The sequence below is a fragment of the Neohortaea acidophila genome (assembly GCF_010093505.1).
Source record: "Neohortaea acidophila strain CBS 113389 unplaced genomic scaffold BDY17scaffold_1, whole genome shotgun sequence".
Classification (NCBI taxonomy): Eukaryota; Fungi; Ascomycota; class Dothideomycetes; order Mycosphaerellales; family Teratosphaeriaceae; genus Neohortaea; species Neohortaea acidophila.
Window position 1 is genome coordinate 827,972 of NW_022985510.1, and position 14,990 is coordinate 842,961.

Here is a 14,990-nt window from a genome sequence, read left to right on the forward strand (position 1 = left end):
GGGCAAAAGGATGCTGCGATACGTGCACAATGGAAAGAGAGCAAGGTGTGGCTTGAAACTCATTGTCCCCATCGACACCTCGCTAACCACGCGCTGCATTGATGCGCGACGCGAGAGCGAGTGTTGTGACTGCAGCACGTGTTGTCCCCGGCGATATTTGACGCAAACACAGCCCAGCGTAATCCAGCATCCACCAAGAAAATGAAGGTTGGAGATGTCATCTCAGCATCAATCTTCCATTGAGTGGCTCTCATTTCCTGAACCGCCAACCAAGGCCGGGCGACGAGGCGCCGAGCGACAGCAGATCGCCAATCCTCGACTCCTGTTCCTGAATGACGCTGCGGGAGCCGGGGGCGGGAGCTAAAGTTAGTCCAAACCTTGTGCGCTGCACCACTCACGCTTCACACGCGATGTGGGCCGGTAATCAAACATCTCTCCCCTTCAAACCGATTCTCAAGCCCCGACCGGCGCGTCTCGACGCACATCGCTGCTGTCACCGGCCCTGTTCGCATGTCGACCAAACTCATCACGGCAGCAAGCATCTCGCCCATCTCCAAGCCGTGCAATCGCAGTTCATCACGCCCCCGACTCCGCGAGCAGAGCGCCCGGCCGTTAGACGATTGATCCGTCGGCCATGTATACCTAATTTCAAACCGACCGTTAGATTAAGCTCCTTTTGATCGCCCCGGCCGTGCTGCGGTGCGCCGAATGAGATCCATGCTTTGCCATTTGCTCGCGCACGGCTCCTTCAAACACGATCCAAGGACTCGCCCCATCCCTGATCAGGCGGTGGCTGTCGGGCCATTTCGTGAAGCACCCGCGGCTCCCTTTTCTTGTCTCTGCTTTGCTTACCTTGCTTTCTCTTCCTGTTGACACTTCCTCTTCGTGCCTCTTCTCTCCCTCTCTGCTGTCGGTCGCTTCAGTCTCACTTGCGTTCACTCTCCTTTGAGCACTTGTGCTCGTTCCACTCCTTCCCACGCCCACCGTCACGCTCATTTCCCCTTCCGCCCTGGTCGGCTTGGATATATAACGAATCACGCTCGAACAGCGCCGACAACAAACAACAGCAGGCCCCCCATCACGAAGGCATATCGCAATCATGTCGCCCATCAACAGCCTCAGCGTTCTGGCATTCGCCTCCGTCGCCTTCGCCGTGCCTCACGCCCACGAGAACCACCACGCCCATCTGCACCACCACGTCCGCGCGGCAAAGGGCGAGTCTGGCAGCGGTGCGGCACCCTACCCCGTCCCGTCTTCTAGCGGTGCACCATACAACTATGGCTCCAGCGGCTTCGGCCCATGGTATGGAACGGGTGGTGGTTATGGATCCGGCTACGGCTGGTCCTCCACCCCGTCGTCGCCGGTTGGCCCCGAGCAGACCAACCCTGGATACGGTGGTGGACCGCACGGAGGCCCTGCCTCCACCTCCACCGTCCTCTCGACCATCTGGGTGTCGCCATCTCCCTCTCCTGCGGCCACCGCCGATCCCGTCGACAACGGCGTTTGCATCCCTGATGTCACCGTCACCAAGAAGGTCTACGTGACTGTCACTGCTGGATCTACCCCCACTGCTGCTGCTCAGGCGTGGTCGCCCCCAGCGGCTTCCCCAGCGGCTGCGCAGTCCACTACCTCCTCATCCGCCGACCCTTCGCCGTACAACGCTGGAGCCTGGGCATCCCCATCCTCGCCCGCCGCCGCCGCCGATCCCACCTCCGCCGCGTGGACTCCTGCAGATCCGTCCTACGGATCAGCTCCCACGAGCGCTGCGGCCTCGCCATCGAGCACTTCTTCCAGCTCCGGCTCCGGCTCCGGCTCCGGCTCCGGCTTGGGCCTCGCCAGCGCCTTTTCTGGCGGCAAGAAGGGCTTGGCCTACAACTCTGCCAGCCTCGTTACTCCCTTCATCGGCGCCTCGGGCGTCGGCTGGGCATACAACTGGGTCTCCGGCTCCGCCGGCCTCGCATCGGGCATCCCATACGTTGCCGAGCTTCACGACATGACTGAGACGTTCACGTCTGTGTGGATGGAGCAGGCCCAGGCCGCGATTGATGCCGGCACGGAGTATCTGTTCAGCTTCAACGAGCCCGATATTGCGTCGCAGGCCAACCTTTCCCCCGAGGCCGCCGCCGCGGGATGGAAGCAGTACATGGAGCCGTTCGCCGGCAAGGCCAAGCTTGTGAGTTGTTCCCTATCCGACTCCTTGATGTGTAGCAGCTTCTAACGCGTCAACACAGGTCGCGCCCGCCGTCTCCAACAGCGCCACGCCCGGCCAAGGCCTCTCGTGGCTCTCGGCATTCATGGCCGCCTGCGACGGCTGCACCTTTTCCGCCGTCAACCAGCATTGGTACGACTCGACGAGCAACGACATCAGCTACTTCCAGCAGCAGATCTCGCAAGCCGCCAGCCAATCCGGCCTGCCCGTCTTCGTGGGCGAGTTTGGCTTCATCGGCGACGACACCGAGATTGCGTCGGCGCTCACGCAAGCCATGGCCTGGATGGACGGCGAGGACAGCGTGGTAGGCTACGCCTACTACTTCCTCAGCGACGGCTTCTTGCTCGATGGCAGTGAGTTTCAATCTCTTTCCCTCTCGCGCGAGATCAGGCCCACTGACCATTCCCCTTCTTTCCAGCTACTCCAAGTCCCTACGGTCTTGCATACTTGGCGTAGATGTCGTACGCGTTGGAGATGGAATGATTGGGGTAGAGGGCAGCGGATGTCTACAGTAGCTGAAGGGAAGCGATTCTTGGAAGACGTGATTCTTTGTTTCGTGACCAGCATTGCAGCAGCTTCTTACGTTTCTTGTATATCTATTCCACAGCGGCATATTCAAACGTCGATGTTTCTGGTATGGTCATGTTGCAGCACGTTTCGTCTGGGTGATTAGATGAAGCGTAGCGTGATAAAAGCGTTCGATAGATTGTGCGATGGTGATGCGGATGCTTGCAGGCACTATGTCTTTGTCGTTTTATTATTATACACACAGTGGAGAGGGCAGGTCCAGGCCGGCATCAGCAGGGAACTTCCCAGCTACCCCCGTGCCCGTCTGCAGCGGCCTCATTTGCGGGTTGATGATTAAGGTTGGATCCGTGGTTCAATGCGCATTGAACCGGCCAACCTCACTAGCATCCACCGCAGCCAAGCTCGAGCTCGTCTCACTGACGAGGTGGGTGTGGAAAATCGCGGCAGGCTTTCGTTCTTTCCTTCTCTTCGTCCATACTATTCGTGTCAAAGGTAGGTGCGACTGGCGCACCTTCCTTCCTTCTTTTGCATTCGAGTGTCTTGGGTGCATACCTTACCCTCACTCCTCTTCTCTGCTGATCCCCCACGCCACATGTGACAATGAGGTTCGCTCTCCCGCATCATCACCCATCTCCCCCACCCATTCACTAACCTCTCGAATGCAGGTTCGGGCAGCAATTGCGAAGCTCGCTGATCAAGGATTGGTATTACTACTACATCTCATATGACGAGCTGAAGAAGCGGCTGCGAACCGACTTCGAGCACACCCCCGCCATCCACGCCGGGAAGTCGAAGAAGAAGGGCTGGTCGGAGGAGGATGAGCAGAGCTTCGTCAACCGGCTCGAGGAGGAGCTGGACAAGGTCTTCACCTTCCAAAAGGTGAAGAGCCAGGAGATTGTGCGCCGCATCAAGTCTAGCGAGAAGGAGGTCAACGATGTCATCTCGCGCACCGCGTCGGCCCAGAGCGATGATCGCCTGCGGAGCAACCAGCCTACGGAGGAAGAGTTTATGCTGCTGGAAGAGGACCTGTCGGACATCATCGCCGACGTGCACGATCTCGCCAAGTTCACCCAGCTCAACTACACCGGCTTCCAGAAGATCATCAAGAAGCATGACAAGATGACGCATTGGCATCTGAAGCCCGTATTTGCCGCTCGCCTCAACGCCCGCCCCTTCTTTAAGGACGACTACGATGAGACGGTGGTGAAGCTTTCCCGCTTATACGATCAGGTGCGCACGCGAGGCAATCCCACCAAAGGCGACTCCTCCGCCGGCGGCAAGCAGCAGAACTTTGTGCGCCAGACGACCAAGTACTGGGTGCATCCGGACAACATCACCGAGCTGAAGCTCATTATCCTCAAGCACCTTCCTGTCCTGGTCTTCAATCCCAGCAAGGAATTCGACAAGAAGGACTCCGCCATTACTTCCATCTACTACGACAATACCGACACATGGGAACTCTACGAAGGTCGACTGAAGAAGTCCGAAGGCGCCGAAGCTATCCGTCTCCGATGGTACGGTGGGATGGACAGCGACACCATCTTTGTGGAGAGGAAGACGCATCGAGAAGACTGGACGGGGGAGAAGTCGGTCAAGGCTCGCTTTTCGCTGAAAGAGAAGAATGTCAACGCTTTCCTTCGCGGCGAGATGACGACCGCACAAGCCTTTGAGAAGATGAGGAGAGAGGGCAAGAAGGGGGAGAAGGAGATTAACGATCTCGAACAGCTGGCCAAGGAGATACAATTCCGTGTGCTGGACCGTGACCTCGTCCCCGTCTGTCGATCTTTCTACAACCGAACTGCGTTCCAGCTGCCTGGCGATGCGCGGGTGCGGATATCGCTCGACACTGAGCTCACCATGGTTCGAGAAGACAATCTTGACGGCCGACAAAGAGCAGGCAAGAACTGGCGGCGAATGGATATTGGAATCGACTGGCCGTTCAACCAGTTGCCCGCTCAAGATGCCGAACGTTTCCCATACGGTGTGCTAGAAGTCAAGATCCAGACTGCCGCTGGCCAAGAACCGCCCGAGTGGATTCGCGAGCTCACTTCTTCCCATCTTGTCGAGGCGGTGCCGAAATTCTCAAAGTTCATCCACGGCTGCGCTACCCTCTTCCCCGACCGTATCGATCTTCTCCCCTTCTGGTTTCCCCAGATGGACGCCGATATTCGCAAGCCAGTCACACATGGATTTGGGATTGAAAGGCCGGGTCAAAGCACGGATACCAGCACAAGCATAGATGTGGATGATGACACTGACGATGAGGTGGCCGGTGATGACGACGAGCGGACACTACGAGCGCACGAGGAGGATGACGAGAATGTGCACAGACTGCGAGCAGCGCGCGACGCCCTCGAGCAACACGAGCAAGAAAGGCGCATGGCAGACGTGAACGGCGGGGATGGACCCAACGTCCTCGACGAAGAGGAGCGAATGGAAGCCAAGCCCATCGCCTCCATCGACGACGACTACCCACTCTACGACTCCGAAGACGAAGAGGAGGCCCTCGCGGAAGCCAAACGCATCGGCGGCTGGCGCTACCAATGGAAGCTCGTCCAGACCTACGCCAGCATCGCCGGCGACAAACTCCTCTACACTCTCAAACTCGCCACGCCGTTTCCCAAGCCCACGCAAATTCCTGTGCGAGAGGGCCGCTTTGGCCTGCCGAGCGCGGACAAGGTGCAGCAGAAACGCTTCAAGGCTCCGAAGGGCAAGAAGATCCACGTGCCGGTGAGAGTGGAGCCGAAGGTCTCCTTTGCCGCCGAGCGCACATTCCTCTCATGGGTGAGTCGACAGACCATCCCCTTTCACAAAACCACGTTTATACTAACATGCCTCCGCAGCTCGAATTCTCCATCATCCTCGGCTCCATCGCGGCGACACTGCTCAACTTCGGCGACGACATCTCCATGGCCTCCGCCTGGGCCTTCACGGCCGTCGCCCTCGTCGCCCTCTTCTACAGCATGGGCGTCTTCCTGTGGCGCGTGGACCGCATCAAGAAGAAGCGTGCCGTCTCCTACCACGACAAGTGGGGCCCGAGTTTTCTGTGTCTGGGACTGGTCATTGCCGTGGGCATTAGTTTTGGGTATCGCTTCAAGTATGGCGGGGAGGGGGGATTGAAGGGGGACTTGAAGGGGTGATGTTGTATTGTACAAATGGTCGAGTCTTGAGGACAATGGGGTGACGTTGTACTGTACGGAGTGTAGGGTTTTAAAAGAACACTGGCTTTGTTGTGCATACCTTAGGTACTTCACGTGTTGAACTAGATACCACATCGGTCAGCAGACTTACAATATATTCAGCCATTAGATTAAACTCGTTCTCACGCACACCATGCGCTCAATCGCATGTTCCCAAGTCAGCCTCATTCGCCTCGCACTCACTACAATGCACACGTACCCCATCATCCACCTCCCTCCCAGCGCCATTTCAAAAACCACCCCAAAAAAGCCAGGAAAATTCTCGGCTCTGATCCCCGCGCTTCATAAGCAATCAAACCTGCCCCACTCACCATCCAATGGGCGTATGGTCTAGCGGTATGACATCTTCTTAGCACGCAGCGTGATAAGTGGAGAAGGTTCCCGTAAGTGTTCCATCGCAACTAGCATACCATCCAGCGCTCGTTCTAACAGTGATAAAGGGTTCGACTCCGGGTTCGTCCATCTCTTTTGCATCGCCGCTGTCGATTGCGTATTTTTGTGAGTTTTGGGTGATTTTTCGTGATTTTATGATGGGGTGGGTGATGAGGGTGTATTTGAGGGCGAGACTCGGCGTGCGGCGGCCAATTCAGGTGTAGAATGGTCTAATGGGCTTAATACGACTGCATTGTCGGGTACAGAGGGTCAGTGTAGTTGCTCAGGTCTCAATGGCTACGTGAGATGCACTCTTCAGCATGTTGCGTGATATGTGAAAATTCTTTGTCTTTTTGAAGTGATACTGCATGGCTATGAGACCAGCAGCACACAATGACTTCCGAGAACGTGAGAACATGCGTATACTGAGAGGGGTTTAAAATGACCGGTGAAATGGCGCGTACAACATGAGATTCCGCTCTAACGAGTCCTATCTTGTCAAGAATTGTTCGACACTAGTATACACCCACAACGCTGCACTTCCGCTGAGGATGGGTGGACAGAGACATTGCCGTGGACGAGGACCGCGTTCTCTAGAAGGGCGGCAGGTAGAAGGGATATCCACCGTTTTTCACCCGAAAGATGCTGAGCAAGAAGGAGTACGTGCCGAAGATAACGCCGCCCCAGACGATCACGGCAATCTGTTGTGAGCGCGGATCGGCCATGCGGGGGACTTTGAGGGCGAGGGAGATGGTGGCAAAGGCGAGCACCCCGTCTGTTTGGGGAAGAAGATCACGATTAGTTGTCATCCGACAGAAGTGATTGCCATTGACAAGCGCAAACTTACAAATCGCAGCAATGATCTGCGTCTCCAGGCCCAACTGATTCTGGAAGCCGCCTGCAAAGTACGTGACCTTGCCCTTGCCGTCGGCCGCCACGTACGGCACTTTGCGAATATGGTTGAACATGTGGCCCGAGGTGAAGAGCAGGATAGCGATGATGGACAGGATAGCCCAGAGGTTGCGGCTTTGAATATAGGGCAGCATGTACGGCCAGGCAACGCTGATGAGGCTGATGACGCCGAGGGTGATGGTGGTCAGGGTGGCGATTTTGACGTAGTCTGTTGGGCGGACGACGGGGGGCTTTGGGGCGTCGGCGGGCAGTTGGCGGCTCAGCCAGGCGTGGATGGGGTCGGCGTTGTCGGAGCTGTGTGTGGTGTTAGAATGGAGTGAGAAAATATAGAGTGAAGCGGTTTTGCGTAGCGTACCCTGTAGTAAAGTCGTAGCGAACTGGGTTATTGCCGCTGGTCTTTGCATTGGGTCCAATTGTAGGGTAGTAGAGAAGTAGGACTGGAGCGGTTTGAAGTTGCATCTACACCCAGTTCCCGTTAGCACACCAAATGTTTTCCCATAGCTTACTGCATAGGTCATTGACACGCAGACATACCGCTTGGAAGGTGGCCTTGCCATCTTCAAAGTCCAATGTGCCAAAGAGCAATCTCGACTCGCCCTTCTTGTCCCCCTTTGCCCAACTCCTCGCCAGCAATTCCCACTCCGGTTGGAAGGTATTGCACAGGCCACATCCGAATCTTGCGTCGAGGGCCGTCAGGAGGACTGCGACGTGGTAGTCTCGTGGGGCGCTGGTGAGCTCGCTGTAGGAGACATCGTCGAGTTTGAGGCTTCGGGAGGTCGAGAGCTGTTGGGAGAGGCCGGTTGCGAAGCGGTCTTCGGCGGCGGCAGAGATTGGGGCGACGAGGCAGAGGAGAGGCAGCAATGCTGCTAATGAGCGTCGGAAGAATCTCATTTTGTGTGGTTTGCTGCTTTGCAATGGCAAAGGAAAGGGAGTGATCTCAGGCTCGTGAACTTTCCAATCCCACACCTGTCATCTAGCGGTTTGGGCGACTTGCCTAATTCGGCGCGGCTACTCCCGCCCCGAGTGTTTGGACGCATGTAAACAAAAGCGCGCCCGCCTGACTACCACACCACTCCCATCTTCAGCACCTCCTCCACCCATGCATGCAGCACTACAACATAGTGTAACATAGCAGCGATGGTCCCGGCACCTACAATGCACGCATCATACCACAACAACGAGCACGCGCTCCACAGCGCCGCCCTCGAGCTCAAATACACCCACAGCACGCACCTAGTCGACATCATAGCCAAAGACGAGGACATTCGCCGTCTACGCTTCGACATACATATCCTGGAAGATGATAATGAGGAGCTTCGTGAGCTCCTACAGCAGGAGGAGGACCGCTCGGACGCATTTGAGAAGATGGTGAACGAGAACCTGGCCCGCGCGGAAGAGGCAGAAGGACAGCTAGCGGAGGTGGAGGTTGATCTACGCCAGCGTGTGCAGGAGATTCAGGCTCTATTAGCCGAGAGAGCCGCGCTGCAGCATTCGAGCGAGGATGCCACTGCTGCGCTGACGGAGAAGCTGGCCTTGACTAGAGAGTTGTCCGTTCTGAAACCCGAGCTGGAACATTTGAAGGCGCAGGCTGCTTCATCGGAAGCACTGATGACGGAGAAGCTGGCACTGCAGCGACAGCTTTCCAATATTCAATGCGAGCTCGAAAATGCGAAGCGAGAGACTCAGCGCGCATTGGCTAAGCGGAGGAATACTGGTGTTGAGATCGCGCAAGAAGTGCAAATGGATGATTTGAAGAGACAGCTGGCGAAAGAGAAACGAGCGCGGCAGCGTGCTGAAGAGTCTGCCGAGAGCGCGTCAGGCGATGTACAGATTGACGACGTTCGCAAGCAATTGACCAAAGAGCGCAAGGCGCGACAAAAGGCCGAAGACCAACTCGCCGAGGCCCAGGACGCTACACAAGTGGAAGACGTGCGGAAAGACTTGCTCAAGGAGAAAAAGGCGAAAGCAAAGTTGGAGGAGGAGCTGGAGAAGTTGCAAGCGGAGCTCGAGAAGGAACAGAAAGCGGCCGCACGAGCGACAAAACGCGCGGATGGGAGTGCTCAGGCGGATGGCGAAGCCGAAGAGCTGCGCAACGAGCTGGCCAAGGAGAAGAAAGAACGCGCAAAGGCCGAAAAGGCTGTACAGCAAGCTGCCTCGGACTTTGAAGCACAGAAGGCAACCCTCGACGACAAGCTCACCCAATTCCGCAACAAGCTGAGGTCGACAAAGGACAAGCTGAAGGAAACCGAAGCTGAGCTGGTCGCCGCCCGCGAGGCCACTAATGTCGCTCCAGCCAAGAAAGGAACGACGACCAAAGCGAATCCCAAGAAACGCAGCGCCGCACAAATGGATCCCGACGCAACGACCCTCGGCACACCGGGCGACGGACCACCAGCCAAACGAGGTCGCAAAGCCGCAGCAGGCGTCGGTAACAAGTCAACCTTCACCCTCACGCCGTTCCTTAACAAGACAACGAGCGTAATTCAGGATGATGACGACGATGATGCCGACGGAGACCAAATCCCCAGCGACGCAGAAGCAACTCCCGTCGCAGCGGCGGCGAAGAAACAACCCCTAGCCGAACAACCAGCGAGCAAAACCAACATCCAACCGAAGAAAGCCACCGCCGCCCAACGCAAACCAAAAGCCCTCCCCGCCTTGGAAATGGTGACGGAGGAAAACGAGTCCGAGGACACGGCCATCCACAAGCAAGGGCAAGAAAACGACAACCCTAACCCCAGCAAAACCACCACCCTCAAACTCAAAACCAAGACCATCGATGGCCCCGACGCGACCAAGACAGCCGGAGATCCAGTCAAGCAGCGCCCGAAGATCCGCAAGTCGCTCGCGGACTTTGCCACCTTCGCCACCGAGCCCGCGGCGGAGAAGAAGAAGAAGCGGAAACTCGGGGGTTTGGGCAAGACGCTTTTCGACGAGGATGAGGAGTCGGCAACGACGGCGGCAGCGACGGCTGGCCCGGTTTCTAAGAGGGGCTTGTTTGGTGTGAAGGGGTTTGGTGGGTTGGGAGTGGGCGTTGGGGCGAAGAAGAAGGCTGGTGGGATTGGGGGGAGTTTTCTTGGGGGCTCGAGAGGTGCTGCTGGTGGTGGAGGGGCGAGTATGATGATTACGGCGGGCGATGGGAGCGGGTTCGTCTTTTCTCCGCTTAAGAAGGCGAGGAGGAATTTGGATGATACGCTGAGGGGGTGAGGTGGGCATGGTTCGTCGGGTTGAGTAGATACCTGAGTTCTGTCTTTGTTTCGTAGATTTCTTCAATCTGCATTACTCGTGCAATCCGAGTCTTTTGGTCACAGGGCCACTGTCGTTGGCGTTGAGAAGTTGCGAGTCCGTCGAGTTCCTCACGTCCATGTAGAGAGGCGCCACTCCGCGAGGAGGCGTAGCTGGATGACCCTACCACGCGTGTGCAGTCCCGTCGATTCGATTCGGTGCCTTCTCAGCCGATAGCCAGCGCGGTCTTGATGCGATGGTGGTGATGATGTAGATGTGGTTGAAAGTCCCACACAGCTTCATCCCCTCACCCATTCTCCCCTAGCACATCCTCCCTCCGCACGCCCGCACGTCTCCTCAGGCCCAGGAAGTAAGCTTCCTTGCTCTCCTTCCGCGAACTGTCCGGCTTGATTCGATGCACCTTCTCAAAGAGCTTCTTGAGCCTCAACTCGAAAGCGTGATCTTCGGCGCCCTGGTAGAATTTGCAGAGAAAGTGGCCGCCTGTGACGAGGGTGTCGTAGCAGAATGTCAGAGCGGCGTTGCAGAGATCCTGCGGCCTTGATGTCAGCATACATAGAGACGGAGGTGATGCAGAAGGAGTGACCACACACCATACTCCCGGCGTGATCGCGAAAGGGCATGCCGCTCGTGTTCATCATCCTGCGATACGGATTAGAAACACTCTTGATCCACATCGATGCCGTCTGCGGCCAGGGTTCAGACATGTCGCTCAGCACCACATTGACCACGCGGCCCTCGGCGCGATCCAGCGCCTTCTGCCCCGACAATCGCCCCGCCTGTTCTCCTCTCTCCCCCGGCTCCCCTTCCGCCCTCTCAATCACCCCCCTCCCTTCTTCCTCCAACTCCTCAACCGTCAACCCCTCCCCATCCCCACCCATCCCCCCCGACCGTCCCCTCCCCCTCCCCAGCCCCTCATCAACAACAAACTTCCGCACCTCCTCTCTAATCCCCTCGCTCAAAAAGTCTCCCTGAAGCGTACTCACGCCCCGCGGCGGCTGAGCAGGAATGACATCGATCCCCACCACGCGACCGCCCGGCTGCGTCTTGCTGATGGCCACCTGGCTCCACGACCCGGGGGCGTAGCCTAGATCGACGACCGTGGCGCCGGGGGTGAAGAGGTGGTGTTTGGCGTCGATTTCGAGGAGTTTGAAGGCGGCGCGCGACTTGAGGCCGCTGAGTTTCGAGGCGCGCGTGTAGGGGTCGCTGGTTTGGCGGGTTTTCCATCGCGCGCTGCTGGAGGAGGTTGTTGCGTAGGTGCTTTTGAGGAGGTGGGGGATGAGGGGGAGGGTGGTGGGCGTGAGGACCTGCTGGATGGGCGGGCGGTAAATGAGTGGATTACATTTTGTAGGAGATGTGCAGGCTCTCGGCAGTCTTGCGACTGTCCTTGAGAGCATTGACAGATGGAGAGAAGAGGGTTGAGACGAACAAGGACTGCATATGTATTGAAGGTGAGCTGCCTCGGAGGAATATGGTCGGAGCTTCACAGGCCCCCTGCACGGACGCATATGAGGTGGAGGTCCCGCACCCCTCCTCAACCATCCTTTCCCCCTACAACAGATCTCTGTGAAGCCGCCGCTCTAGTTTGAAACAGCATGAGTCTCGCTTTATGAGTATTATAATCGCCAATCAATGGCGCATTTCAGTCTTATCTAACGAGGACGCTGTGCAATACTCACCACGACACTCGCATGCTATTAGCCCTCCTCTGCCGCACGCAAGCGGCGCAAGAAGCAATGGGTATCTCAGATGCTAATCAAAACGAAAACCGACAGTCCAAAACAAGCGTAAGTACCAGCGCTCAGATTCGCTACCCAAAACCCACAAACGCGTACAGACCGACGCCAAGGTGCCCGGATGAAGATGCATCTGATGCCGGGTAGGATGCTGTGACACTCGTCATGACCCCCTCGACTCCGGCCTTCCCTCGCGAGACTCGGATTGCCTCTCCAGCGACGCCAGTCTAGCGGGCGCTTCCCGCGGCTGAGATGGCGACGAGCCGATAGCTAGACTCGCGACCGACATATCGACCAGCTCGCGATGCGATGACCGTGGCGGGTCGGGCTCACGACGACTTTGAGGCCGACTGTCTGTTCCGCTTCGCGAGCGCGCATGGCTGTGGTTGACCTTCCGCCCGGAGCCGGAAGAAGTCACACTGAACGGCGGCGAGGTGTATTGCGGGCCGGCAGACGGCATCGGCGCGGGTTGGTGCGGACCTTGGGCCTTGCGTTTGCGCGGCGACTCCCTGTAGTCGCTTTCGGAGGGGTGCGAGCCGGGGTGAGCGGAGTGCGGCTCACCTTTACTTGCGGGAGTTTGGGGATGGTTGGACTTTGATTCGGTGGGAGGCTGCCAGTGGTGGAAGTAGAGGGGCGAAGAGGACCCGTGCTGGTCTTGCACACTCTGACTTTGTTGCAACGGGTGTGCGCTGCCGGGTCCTTGCTGGTGAGGAGGTTGGTGGACGTGCATTTCGTTTGTCGTCAGTCGGGGCAATTGCGTATGCGTGGCGGATCGAGGGCCAGAGGTAGGTACGGGGCGGGTTGGAGCCGGCTGGTATGCGGAAAAGGTCGTTTGACTCGCGCCCGGCTGCTGATTGTGTTCTGCAGGCTGACTCGGCACGACCTGGTGTTGTTGAGGCTGCAACGCGCCGTACTGCGGGCCCGGTTGCCCGATCATGCGGACCTCTCCCAGCCTCGTATCTACGGGCGAGTGATGTTGGAGTTGCTGCTGAGCTGCCTGCAGCTGCGCGGCGTAACTCTGTAACATGTCGATGTGGAAAGTGGCGAGGCTGGAGCCGCCGATGCCAGCATAGATCATGGGGATCATGGGAGGAGGAATGCCGCCCTGCAGCGCCTCTCGAAGCATGGACGACTCGATGCGACGTTGCTCCAGCTTGAAGCTTTCTTGCTTCGTCTTTTCCTCTTCCTGCTTGCGCTTATCCTCCTCGGCCTTGGCGGCGAGCCAGTTCCGCATGGACTCCTCCTGATGGTCCTGCCACTGAGGGGCCGGCGGACCGGGCAACGGACCTAGGGATTGCGAGAGAGACTGAGAATGCCGCGACGGATCGGGCAACGTCATGGCCGACGGGGGCGGCAGGCCACGGTGAGGCGTCGTCATCTTGCTGCGTGCCGCGGAAATGTTGGTCCGCACGGTGCTCAGCGGCGAGTCGACGCGAGGCTGAGGAGAGAAACGGGACTTGGCGAGGGAGATGCGCGGGGAGAAGTCATGGATGAACCGGCCAGCGCCAAAGTCCGTCTTGGCGGGCTGTGAGATGGTGAGCGACATGGACATGAGGAGAGAGCGGGGTGAAAGAAGAAGAGCAAGAAGGAGACATGTGCGTGGGTAACGCAAGCAATGACGAGCAAAGGCGTGTGTGTTTCTGTGCGAGGGAAGCGGGCAGAATGGGGGTTTGCGGGGGGGAAGGGATTCGTTACATACTTGCAAACGAAGCAGGTCAAGACGAAAGAGGTGCGACGAGTCTTGCCCGAATTGCGTATGTAGGCCAGGGCAGCCCGATTCGTGGGACGGGCGTGGTGGTTCGGCGTGGGACAGCCGTTTGCGTGTTGATCGCCGTTGAGCAACGGTGATTCGCCCAAAGGTTAAAGTTGCTCGCGGCCCCGATACTGCATGCGACCAGGGAGATCCGGCCGGGGAAATTGATGCGACAGCAGGCCCGGCCTATCGCGCCCAATGAAGGGCAGAAGAGGGCAGATGCCCAGGCGGAGGGCAGGTATGCAAAATGGGACGCTGGTCAGCTGGGGCGAGCGTGTCGGGCTAGCAAGTGCTTGGGGATGTATTGGCTGCTGCCGCGTACGCGATGCGGAGCGATGGCGACATTCGATTGGAAGGGTAGGCGGGTGAGTGGCGACGGGGTGTTGATGAGAGCGAGAAAGGCGAGAGTGAAAAACAAATGGAATGATTTCAAGTCTCGCAGCCAAGCGCAGCCAGAACCTCAGCGCCACAATGTGCTTTGCATGGCCCCGGTGGAGGCAGCGTCTTTGCCCCCGTGATAGCAGTTCTTGCCGGAGCGGCAGCAGGTGCAGACGAGGCGCGCCTCGCCCTAACCGGTTCGAGGTGGGCAGAGAGGAATGTCAGGTACACGACGAGGTTAGCGTTTGACTTGGCGGCACAGCATCCGGATCCAGGCAGTCCAGGCAGATGTCTACGACGAGGGCATCAGATGACACGGATGCCTGCAAGCAAACCGGGCGGGCGGGGCCGACACACTGCCCTTCTCGTTGGAGACGATGACGGTGAGCGAGCCTGGAGGGGGGTGCAAAAGCATAATAGATGAAGGCATCCTTCTCATTCGAGGGGAGTGGGCAAGGCGGCGCATTCAGTCGTCGCCCACATTCCACCACACCCTCGCCCCCGGTCCACCAATCTCGAACCCTCTTCGGATCAGGCGCCTGCCGGCCCCCAACAGCGATGTTCGGATTGGGAAAATGAACGCTGCGGTGGCTGATGGGGACACAATGCTTGCGTCGACGCCACAGCATCATCTGGCAAAAGCCGGTTTGTGACGAGGC

General features: G+C 58.0%; 6 protein-coding genes across 6 annotated transcripts; 3 read left to right on the forward strand and 3 right to left on the reverse strand.

The window, feature by feature from the left end:
- Nucleotides 1-1,803: 1,803 nt before the first annotated feature.
- On the forward strand, nucleotides 1,804-3,143 carry BDY17DRAFT_288777 (uncharacterized protein). Its single transcript, XM_033732250.1, has 3 exons — nucleotides 1,804-2,173; nucleotides 2,232-2,562; nucleotides 2,628-3,143. Exons 1-3 carry the CDS (start codon nucleotides 1,994-1,996, stop codon nucleotides 2,663-2,665), a joined length of 549 nt encoding a protein of 182 aa, XP_033593914.1. The 5' UTR covers nucleotides 1,804-1,993; the 3' UTR covers nucleotides 2,666-3,143.
- Nucleotides 3,144-6,056, forward strand: BDY17DRAFT_288779 (VTC domain-containing protein). Its single transcript, XM_033732251.1, has 3 exons — nucleotides 3,144-3,342; nucleotides 3,403-5,521; nucleotides 5,581-6,056. Exons 1-3 carry the CDS (start codon nucleotides 3,338-3,340, stop codon nucleotides 5,875-5,877), a joined length of 2,421 nt encoding a protein of 806 aa, XP_033593915.1. The 5' UTR covers nucleotides 3,144-3,337; the 3' UTR covers nucleotides 5,878-6,056.
- Nucleotides 6,057-6,655: 599 nt separating this feature from the next.
- BDY17DRAFT_288782 (uncharacterized protein) lies at nucleotides 6,656-8,163 on the reverse strand. Its single transcript, XM_033732252.1, has 4 exons — nucleotides 7,756-8,163; nucleotides 7,577-7,680; nucleotides 7,157-7,515; nucleotides 6,656-7,084 (listed from the first exon to the last, which is right to left on the reverse strand). The coding sequence occupies exons 1-4, from the start codon at nucleotides 8,110-8,112 to the stop codon at nucleotides 6,903-6,905; spliced, it is 1,002 nt and encodes a 333-aa protein (XP_033593916.1). The 5' UTR covers nucleotides 8,113-8,163; the 3' UTR covers nucleotides 6,656-6,902.
- Nucleotides 8,164-8,376: 213 nt separating this feature from the next.
- On the forward strand, nucleotides 8,377-10,428 carry BDY17DRAFT_243379 (uncharacterized protein; the record flags this gene model as incomplete). Its single annotated transcript, XM_033730426.1, has 1 exon — nucleotides 8,377-10,428. One exon carries the CDS (start codon nucleotides 8,377-8,379, stop codon nucleotides 10,426-10,428), a length of 2,052 nt encoding a protein of 683 aa, XP_033593917.1.
- A 334-nt stretch (nucleotides 10,429-10,762) lies between these two features.
- Nucleotides 10,763-11,723, reverse strand: BDY17DRAFT_234742 (ribosomal RNA methyltransferase FtsJ domain-containing protein; the record flags this gene model as incomplete). The annotated part of the gene is made up of 2 exons (XM_033730274.1): nucleotides 10,763-10,996; nucleotides 11,058-11,723. Coding segments are annotated over 2 exons (900 nt in total), but the record flags the coding sequence as incomplete, so codon positions are not given.
- A 632-nt stretch (nucleotides 11,724-12,355) lies between these two features.
- Nucleotides 12,356-13,936, reverse strand: BDY17DRAFT_9430 (uncharacterized protein). Its single transcript, XM_033738857.1, has one exon. It carries the CDS (start codon nucleotides 13,750-13,752, stop codon nucleotides 12,364-12,366), a length of 1,389 nt encoding a protein of 462 aa, XP_033593919.1. The 5' UTR covers nucleotides 13,753-13,936; the 3' UTR covers nucleotides 12,356-12,363.
- Nucleotides 13,937-14,990: the final 1,054 nt, after the last annotated feature.

Excerpts from the sequence above, each read along its gene's own strand:
- BDY17DRAFT_9430 (XM_033738857.1), bottom strand. The coding sequence starts at position 13,752 with ATGTCCATGTCGCTCACCATCTCACAGCCCGCCAAGACGGACTTTGGC.
- BDY17DRAFT_288777 (XM_033732250.1), top strand. The coding sequence starts at position 1,994 with ATGACTGAGACGTTCACGTCTGTGTGGATGGAGCAGGCCCAGGCCGCG. Across the intron at positions 2,174-2,231 it reads TCGCCGGCAAGGCCAAGCTT|GTCGCGCCCGCCGTCTCCAA; the intron begins GTGAGTTGTTCC and ends GCGTCAACACAG. Across the intron at positions 2,563-2,627 it reads CGGCTTCTTGCTCGATGGCA|CTACTCCAAGTCCCTACGGT; the intron begins GTGAGTTTCAAT and ends CCTTCTTTCCAG.
- BDY17DRAFT_288782 (XM_033732252.1), bottom strand. The coding sequence starts at position 8,112 with ATGAGATTCTTCCGACGCTCATTAGCAGCATTGCTGCCTCTCCTCTGC. Across the intron at positions 7,681-7,755 it reads GCAAGGCCACCTTCCAAGCG|ATGCAACTTCAAACCGCTCC; the intron begins GTATGTCTGCGT and ends AACTGGGTGTAG. Across the intron at positions 7,085-7,156 it reads GCAGATCATTGCTGCGATTT|ACGGGGTGCTCGCCTTTGCC; the intron begins GTAAGTTTGCGC and ends TTCCCCAAACAG.
- BDY17DRAFT_288779 (XM_033732251.1), top strand. Across the intron at positions 5,522-5,580 it reads AGCGCACATTCCTCTCATGG|CTCGAATTCTCCATCATCCT; the intron begins GTGAGTCGACAG and ends ATGCCTCCGCAG.